Source organism: Hibiscus syriacus, unplaced genomic scaffold (genome assembly GCF_006381635.1).
Source record: "Hibiscus syriacus cultivar Baekdansim isolate YM2019G1 unplaced genomic scaffold, ASM638163v2 tig00000916_pilon, whole genome shotgun sequence".
Lineage (NCBI taxonomy): Eukaryota > Viridiplantae > Streptophyta > Magnoliopsida > Malvales > Malvaceae > Hibiscus > Hibiscus syriacus.
The window spans coordinates 612,484-622,517 of record NW_024061833.1 but is presented as its reverse complement, the minus strand read 5'-3'; the positions used below and the strand labels follow the sequence as shown (position 1 = coordinate 622,517).

General features: G+C 31.5%; 1 protein-coding gene across 1 annotated transcript; it reads left to right on the top strand.

The window, feature by feature from the left end:
- Positions 1-1,508: 1,508 nt before the first annotated feature.
- LOC120116846 (transcription factor MYB41-like) lies at positions 1,509-4,473 on the top strand. Its single transcript, XM_039137252.1, has 4 exons — positions 1,509-1,748; positions 2,674-2,803; positions 2,996-3,666; positions 4,172-4,473. Exons 1-4 carry the CDS (start codon positions 1,616-1,618, stop codon positions 4,471-4,473), a joined length of 1,236 nt encoding a protein of 411 aa, XP_038993183.1. The 5' UTR covers positions 1,509-1,615.
- Positions 4,474-10,034: the final 5,561 nt, after the last annotated feature.

Below are 10,034 nucleotides of genomic sequence, written 5' to 3'. Positions count from 1 at the left end.
GTATAATTAAGAATTTACCTATATATTTTTTAATAATAAAAAATAAGGGTGAATGGTCCAAGTGGTAGACTTTAACCCAAATTTCGAAACCTTTCCATACATTCATTATATATATATATATATATATATATATATATATATATATATATATATATATATATATATATATATATATATATATATAGTGGTGGATGTATTAAATCCATATAGGGATCAAGTGTATCTGATTATTTTAGAAATGTGATTAAATTTAATTTAATGTGTTAAGAAAAAAAGTAAAAAAGAAAAAAATACAATTTTTGCATACCCATTATTTTTAAGAAAAAAATTAAAATTTTAGACTTATTTTTAAATTTATATATATATATATATGTTCAAATACAGAAAGAAAAATTAGTGAATATTTGTAGATATCAGATTCCAGGTCGATTATAAGTCTGTATTTCTTTTTAATTTTATAAAACTTTCATTCAGTTTTAAATTAAATATTCTTTTCAAATCACATTTTTTTATCAAATTTTATTTTATTAGTTTTCTCCAATCTTAGTATAATGGTAAACTAATGCATTATTCTTCATTTTTTAATTTAATGTTCACACACACATTTAATTTTATTTATTTATTTATTCTTTCTTAATTATAGTTATATTTAAGGTGTTTTATTAACAAAACAATGAAAATAATGCATTTGATAAAGTTTAATAATTTTTCTATGATTTATTAATGAAATATTAAATTAATTATTCAAATTAAGGAAACATATTTTTGTTCTATGGTGACCTATTTTTAAGTTTTCGTTCAAGATATTAAAAATATTTTTTAATTTTCATTTATTGATGTGATTAGATCTGTTCGTATCTACCCTTTATTCGAGTTTATTTGGTTAGATTTTTAATATTTTCCTTGTATGATCTTTGTGTGATCTTAAATAATTAATTTTTTGTGTCAATAATAATAGAAAAATCTTCTTATTACGTCTTTTAGTTTACAATTATAATTATAAATTTTTATTGTAATTTGAATATTTTTTTATTTTTAATAAAATTGACTGTTTTTATATTGTCAAATCTTTTTATATTATGTTTGACCATTCAATTTTACAACTCATAAAATTTAATAATTTTATATTTTTAAATTTTTAAAAATACACAACCCGAAATTTTACGTGGATTCATGCTATTACATACCCTACTCGAGTTGGGTATATAGAGATTCATCACTTTAAATATTAACACATTTTTTATTGGATTTTATTGGATTTCATCGATTATCTTGAATAAAAAATATTAAATTTCTTATCACTGGATTCTATAATATTTTGTATCTTTTTAATACATGACATTTGGAGAGGTCTCCTTCGTTGCTTTTTTTTAACGGTCATTATAAACCCTTTAAAGCCTTTGTCGGTACCTTTGGAAAGGGACAAGTTTCATAATATGGGGGTGAGAGCCCTTGAATTGCTGGTCTAATCACGGTAATATTTTCAAACTAGGGGTCATGGAGATATAGAGTGAAGCCGAGTGCTTTGATAAGCTGTGGTGCTCCAGGTAGCTGTGAACTTGAACTCGAAGAGAGAAAATAAAAGGAAAAACAGAAAGATAGGGGCGAAGGGAAGATGGTGAGAGCTCCTTTCTATGATAAAAATGGAGTGAAGAAAGGTGCATGGAGTATTGAAGAAGATGACAAACTACGTTCTTATATTAAAAGATTTGGTCATTGGAACTGGCGTGAACTACCCAAGCAAGCTGGTAATATATGCTTCCATTTCTTATTTATTTTCCTCTTGAATATACATGCTCAAATGGGGAGGTTTTTTCTCAATGTAGTCCCATGATTATTTCGACAAAATTAAGGGTCTTTTTATAAAAGTCTAATTCTGGATTTCATCCCTCTACTTTAGAAAACTGAGAAGACAATCCATCTGTTTTAATCCCGTATTTATCAAAATGATCATTTTGTTCATTATTCTAATTTTAAGAAATATTTTGCTCTCAAATAATTATTTGTCTTTTATTTTTTATGAGATATTTTCGCTTTTAACGTTTTATTTTAAGTTAAAAATACTTTTATTTTATAACATTAATCATTTGTTATCTAATTGTTTTTATCTATATATGGAACTCTTTATCTAAAAGTGAAATGTTGAGGTCAAAATATTCTAAAATATAAAAAAAATGGTCTAGAATGATAAATTTGATAAAGTCTGAGAACTATTTTTGGCATTATTTCATTTAATATAATAAAATTTAGTATCACATTTTTCGAAGCCTCGTCAACAAGTTTCATTACTTAATTTTTCTAAACTCTTAGATATAAACTATTAAAATGTTGATTTTAGGTCAAGGATTAAATGATAAAATTTAACGATTTCACTTCATTTGACTAATTTCTCACTTACAAAATGTACAGGTATCAGACCTTGACAAATTAAAGTAAAGGGACTAACTTTTTAATTTACGTAAAACAGAAGGATGAAATCTAAAATTTAGACCATCAAATAAAATATTTATTGATTCAAGGTATTGCTGCTCTGTAGCTAGTGTACTTATCTTTTTGCCCTTTCCCCCCATTTTTCTATCTTGTTATTACTTTTAGCTAAAAGGCTAAAACTGCCTTTTTCTTTGTTCTTATCTAATCAAGTTAGTGTTCATAAAATGATGTAATTTTGTTAAGGTCTTCAAAGGTGCGGAAAGAGTTGCAGATTAAGGTGGTTGAATTACCTCCGACCTGAAGTGAAACATGGAAACTTCACTGAAGATGAAGATGCCTTAATCTTGAAATTACACCAAGAATACGGAAATAGGTTAGATTCAGTTTTTAACTTCTTATCCCTCAGTTGAAACAGTAATAAAATAAAATAAAAGTTAGGGATGATTCGTGTTAATATTTTTTATTTAGAGGAACGAACCTGACGCAAGCATGCAACCGTCATGTTGCTGACACAAGAGTATATTTTAGCTAACAAATTCCATGTTTTAAATATGCAAAAACGCAGGTGGTCGATGATCGCTGCAAGTTTACCGGGAAGAACTGACAACGAAATAAAAAATCATTGGCACACTCGATTAAAAGAACGTGCAAGTCGTAATCCCACATCATCTACAGATCAATCCAGGACTGAATCCTTATCCACCCACAGTTTTGATGGTGAAGCCGAATGCATCTGTATTGATGTCCCACCCAACATGATACTGGAGAGCTCGGCCTTGGCTTCCACACTAACATCATCGACTGTCGAATTGTCCTCCCCCAACATGATATCGGGGAGCTCGGCCTTGTTACGGACGACCCCGTCGACTGTTGAATTGTCATCTTCCAACTTGATATCAGGGAGCTCGGCCTTGTTCCCGACAACACCGTCGACTGTCGAATTGTCCTCTCCCAATTTGATATCGGGGAGCTCGGCCTTGTCTCCGGTTACGCCTTCCACTGTCGAATTTTCTTCAGCCAGCCTGGTTGTCGACAGAGAATATACATCGAGCTTAAATATCGGAGGCAGCGGTACGGAGGATGTTTGTCTCCTTCCGTGTTCTTCGGGAATGTATGAAGATCTTATCGGCGGAGATTTCTGGAGTGAGCCGTTTGTGGTGGAGATAGATCTTCCATTGCATTTTGAGATTTATGATGATGATTATGTTGATTTGTTTTTTGATCAAATGATGCACGGTGACCAACCCATTTTTTTACCATAATCAATGTAGTATGAGCCTTGTACATGCATTTACAATTCGAGAGTGACTTTGTGCTTGCATTTGTATATACATTGAGGCCACCTTTGTTTCATGTAATATTTTCTTTCATTTTTTCAATGTTTACCTGACGTAAAATTATTTATTCAACTTAATTTATTTTTTTAAGTTAATGTTAAAAGATTTATCTTTTTTTGAAAATGTACTGTTGTTTGAAATTCAATAGTATATTATCTATAAAAAATTATTTGATGCTCCTATTTTAAAAGATATTCATAAATTAAATTGAATCAGATTCGGAATTAACTTTAAACATAAGATTTACATACTTTTTATTAAGATGTTCTAGGTGCATGTACAAGACTTGTACTACATTGATTATGGTAATAAAATAAGTTGGTCACCATGCATCATTCGATAAAAAACACAAATCAGCAGATCGTCATCATAAATCTCATAATGCGAAGGAAGATCTATCTCAGCCACAAATGGCTCACTCCAGAAATCTCCGCCGCCTTCGACGTTTAAGCTCGACATATATCCACTGTCGACAACCGGGCTGGCAGAAGACAATTCGATGGTCGACGGTGTCATAAGAGACAATGCCGAGCTACCCAATATCATGTTGGAGGATAATTCGACAGTTGACGGTGTTATCGGAGACAATGCCGAGCTCCCCAACATCATGTTGGAGGACGATTCGACAGTTGATGATTTTACCGTGGTAGGCAAGGCCGATCTCTCCAGTATCATGCGGGGTGGGGTATCGACACGGATGCTTTAGGCTACACCATCAAAACTGTATTCACTTGGAGATTGATCTGTGGATGATGTCGGATTACGTTTTCTACGTGCTTTTAATCGAGAGTGCCAATGATTTTTTATTTCGTTGTCAGTTCTCCCTGGTAAACTTGCAGCGATCATCGACCATCTGTATTTTCGCATATTTAAAACATGCAACTTGTTAGCTAAATTATTCTTGTATCAGCAATATGATGACTGCATGCTTCGGTTAGGGTCCTCTATATAAATTAATGCTCACTCACTTCATTATTAACACGTACTATACCTATAACTTTGATTTTTCAGTTTTATTAATTTATATATTTTAAATTTATTTTTACAGTTAAAAAATTGAAATCGAATTGAAAATTTAATTGATTCTATTTTCAATTCGACTTTTAAATAAGAATGTAAAAATGGATCTAACCTATTTCCGAATTCTTGGTGTAGTTTCAAGATTAAGGCATCTTCTTCTTTAGTGAAGTTTCCATGCTTCACTTCAGGTCGAAGGTAATTCAACCACCTTAATCTGCAACTCTTTCAGCACCTTTGAAGACCTTAACAAAATTTAGCAAAATTAGATCATTTTATGAACATTAATAAAATATTAATCCTTTGCTAAAATTGAAAGCTTTATCCCTTTATTTTAATTTGTCAAAACTAGATACTCGTACGTTTATGTAAACAGAGAAATTATAAGTAAAATTATTAATTTTTTATTAAATAGTTAACATAAAAATCAATAGTTTAATAACTTGTACCCAATGGATTAGCAAAATTTAATAGTTGAAGATTTACTTGCAATATATTAGTAATAAAAACCAATTGTTCAAATTCATATATTTATTAAAACAAGTCTCATTGCTCAAGTTTTTTGTAGAGTATGAAGACCAAATTTTGACAAATTATAGCAGATGGATTGTCTTCTCAGTTTTTAAAAGTAGAGGGATGAAATCCAGAATTAGACCTTTATTAAAAACCCTTAATTTTGTCGAAATAATCATGGGACTACATTGATAAAAATCCGCTCCATTGAGCATGTATATTCAAGAGGAAAATAAATAAGAAATGGAAACATATATTACCAGATTGCTTGGGTAGTTCACGCCAGTTCCAATGACCAAATCTTTGAATATAAGAACGTAGTTTGTCATCTTCTTCAGCACTCCATTTTTATCATAGAAAGGAGCTCTCACCATCTTCCCTTCACCCATATCTTTCTGTTTTTCCTTTTATTTTCGCTCTTCGAGTTCAAGTTCACTAAGCAAACTCAGCCCCATATCTATTTTACTCCATAACTGGTCCCTTCCTAGAGATATTGACAAAAGTTTTAGGGATATAACAATAATTAAGAAAAGAGTGAAGGCCGAGTTTACGTAAAAGTGCCACATGGAAAATTATGAAACATCATAGAATTAAGTGATAAGAAATTTGATATATCTTTCAAAAAGATCTCCTTAGATGAAATAAAATAGAAGGAAATATAAAAGAAGGAAATATAAAGATGACAAGATGGATAAAGTGATAGAATCTCCATTGGTCTAGGTTGCACCCCCGTGTATCACGACACGTTTTGTTTCTTTCTATTTCTTTGATTTCCTTGTAGTTACCTTCACATGCAGATGCAGGCAGCTTCATGTCATTGCCACATAGCAGTGTATGTATGTAATAGAATCTGCATACATTCACTAGCTTTTCTTTCTGTAAATGAATATATCCCTTGTCGTAACCGGTTTTTGTCCGGGCACGAATTTTTTACTTGACAGGAAAAGTGATATGAATAAATGGTATTTAAAATAAAATAATTTGGGAGTCGCCATCGGCCTTTTAGGTCAGGTAGGTCGAATACCTAAAAATTATCTTTTAAAAGAGTTTTAAGAAAACATCAGTTAAAAGATGAACTGATCTGCGTTTATAACAAAAAATTCGTTCTTTTTAATAAAAAAGGGATTCGTGGTCGGTTACGTTTAGGGAATGATTAGCACCCCTACAACGCCCAAAATTGGTACTTTATTAATTATAAATTGTCTCTATTATTAGAAATTTAAGAATTCAAAGATATGTAATTTATAATCCTATTATTTCAAAATTCTAATTATGAAAAAATATTTATATACGTTTATAAATAAAATATTTATTTATTTAGAAATATCAGAAAAGAACTTCTAGGTGCCTTAAGACAGCTCTTTTCTTTGATATTAATAAATATTAACAATATAATAATTTAAATAAAATTAAATTATAATTTTTATAATATTTAATTTTAAAATACCAGAATAGGACATCCAGTTGTATTAAGACTGCCCTTTTCTTCGATATTGAAAAATAAATAAATATTAAAATATGATAAAAATAATTTATGTAAAAAATATAAATTATTATTTATTATATATATTTATATGACTATATAATAAAAATAATATTTAAAAATGTAAACAAGTAAAATTAAAACATAAATAAAAAATACAATTAGAACTATATATTTAAAAGCAATAAAACTTTATAATAAATGAAAATATTTAAAAATAGTGACTAAATTATAATCTAATAAAATTAAATACCTAATTCATAATTAATTATTTAAAATTATAGGGATTAAACATGCCATTTTCCTTATTTATTAATTTGATGACTAAAATAAAATTATATAAAATTCCAATATCAGATTAAAATAAATGAAAAATATATACTCAGGATTAAAATATTATTTATTAAAACTAAAGGACTAAATACGTATTTTATCTAAAAATATTTATAATTACGGTTAAGGGCTAAAATATAAATAAATAAATAAAATTCAGAGACCAAATTAAAAGGATTATAAATTTGATTTAATGACTAAAATGTAAGAATTACAAGTTGGATTGCGGACGGGATTTAACCCTTAGTTAATTACACAAATAGCCCTCCCCGAAACGACGTCGTTCGGGAAGGGCTATTTCGGGCCAGCTCTCATTTCTTCTCTTCCCTCTCTCTCTTCTTTGAGAGAGTTTAAAACTCTCTCGCTTCTCTCTAAAACAGAGAGAAGCACACCGGCCGGCAGCCGTTCGCCGGCGTTGACCCCGCCGCCGGTCACCGCCTTCGGTGGCCGGAAATTTTTTTTTACACTAAAACGTAGATCGAACCGTCCTAATGACGGTTCCGGTGTTCCTTTCTCTTAAATAGCTCCCAATCGGAGCAAATCTAGGAAAGTACCTTCGATTTTCGAAGGTTTTTGGTGACGTTTGGAGAGGTCCGGCGGTCGTGGCTTCCTCGGTAAGCTTCTCTCCTTTCTTTTCTTTTGTTTCTGGTTGCTCTGTTGTGGGTTTGCTCTGCTTTGGGTTTGCTGTTGGTTGCTCTTTCTCTGTTGGTTTTTTGTTTTTTTTTGCAGGTTGGGTGATGGCTTTATAGCCATCACCGGCGCTTGTCTCGGACCGGGTAAAAGAGTAGAGTTCGGTGAGTCACTGAACTTCCAGTGGCGACTCACCGTTGAAGGCAACGTATGCGGCTGGAGTGGCTCTTCTGGAAGCCTTCGACGAGACGTGGCAGCGGTGGAGATGGTGGGAGTAGCTGCGGCGGCCGCGTGGCCCTAGGGTATCATACCCTAGGGCTTGCATCTGGAGGAGTGTGGGCCGTTGGATCTCTCAGATCCAACGGCTGAGATTGAGGCGGCGGTTAGAGCTAGGGTTTAGAAACCCTAGCTGAAACCCTAAATGTTTAGGGTTTCCTTTTGGGTTTGGGCCGGTTCTGGTTGGGCCTGGGATTTGGGCTTGTAATTATTATTATTTTTTTAATAATAATAATAATATATATAATAATTATAATAATAATAATAATTATTATTATTATTATAATAATAATAAATAAAAAATGGGTAAAAAAGTTAGTATCTTCAGCTGCCCCTCTTTGCTCATTCTTGTGTTAACAAGAATAGGGCAAAGACGAAAAGATAAAAAAAAAATTATCCATTGGCCTCACTTGATTATGATGGAGATGTTGAATAAATTCTTCTCTTTCTTCAGATGAGTTCTTCTCATTATGAACTTTCCGCTGGGGATGATGTTGACCTATTTCCTTCTGTGATAGAGTCATTCAAAAGGTTGAATAAGCTCTTCTCATTATGAACTTCTTCTTTCTTTTTCAGATGAGTTCTTCTCATTATGAACTTTCTCCGGAAAGGTTGATGCTAATCTATCTCTTTCTGTGATAGAATTATGCAAAAGGTTGAACAAGCTCTTCTCATTATGAATTTCTTCTTCTTCAGATGACGAGTTCTTCTCATTATGAACTCTACCTGGCAATGTTGATCCATCAAATAATGAATTTAAACAAAAGGTTGAACAAATTCTTCTCATTATGAACTTCTTCTTCCTTCTTCAGATGAGTTCTTCTTATTATGAACTCAAACTGGTAATACTGATCCATCAAATAATGAATTTAAACAAAAGGTTGAACAAATTCTTCTCATTATGAACTTCTTCTTCCTTCTTCAGATGAGTTCTTCTCATTATGAACTCGAACTGGCACTGCTGTTCCACCGAGTGATGAATTTAAGCAAAAAGTTGAACAAGTTCTTCTCATTATGAACTTCTTCTTCCTTCTTCAGATGAGTTTTTCTCATTATGAACTCGAACTGGAAATGGTGATCCATTGAGTGATGAATTTAAGCAAAAAGTTGAACAAGTTCTTCTCATTATGAACTTCTTATTCCTTCTTCAGATGAGTTCTTCTCATTATGAACTCGAACTGGAAATGTTAATGCTGATCTATCTTCTTCTGTGATAGAGTCAAGCAAAAAAGATTGAACAAGCTCTTCTCATTATGAACTTCTTCTTTCTCTTCAGATAAGTTCTTCTCATTATGAACCTTCTGGCAACGCTGATCCATTGAATGATGAATTTGAGCAAAAGGTTGAACAAATTCTTCTTTCTTCGGATGAGTTCTTCTCATTATGAACTCGAACTGGAAATGTTGATGATCCATTGAATGATGGATTTAAATCTTTGCTAAAATCTTTGAAATTCCTGTCAAAATTCAACATGGATAAAATGAATGAAAATGCACCTATTTTTGCAAATGCCTAAATATGATGCATGAATGTTAAGTTTATTTGATTTCAAATTGGTGAACTGAGTATTTCTTCAGTTGTGTAGAAACCCAATAAAACTTTCTTCTTCAAATCGGAGAATCTATCATCTTTGAAAAATATAGATGTAGATGTAATGTCACAAAATCTCTTGAGAACAAAACTCAATGGCACAGGCTCTTGAGAAGTTTGCACTCATGTAACATGTTGATTCTGATAACTACTCATCTAATTATGAAGTGATCTCTCAAGATGATTTCGCATATATCGATAGTTCTTTTAATACCGAGAAAATCTTGAATTTTGATTCTGATGAGGAGAGTAAACTGTTTATACTTGACGAAAATGGGATACTCAAATGCTATGTCTTCAATAGCCATGGATATATAATCCTGATTCATCAATTGCAGAGTTGACAGATTTTATATGTGCTGCTCAAATTGCTAAGGCTGCTGATACACTTCTTCCGGTAAAAGATAGGATGCCATTATACAATG

Excerpts from the sequence above, each read along its gene's own strand:
- LOC120116846 (XM_039137252.1), top strand. The coding sequence starts at position 1,616 with ATGGTGAGAGCTCCTTTCTATGATAAAAATGGAGTGAAGAAAGGTGCA. Across the intron at positions 1,749-2,673 it reads TGAACTACCCAAGCAAGCTG|GTCTTCAAAGGTGCGGAAAG; the intron begins GTAATATATGCT and ends AATTTTGTTAAG. Across the intron at positions 3,667-4,171 it reads TTTTGATCAAATGATGCACG|CCACAAATGGCTCACTCCAG; the intron begins GTGACCAACCCA and ends GATCTATCTCAG.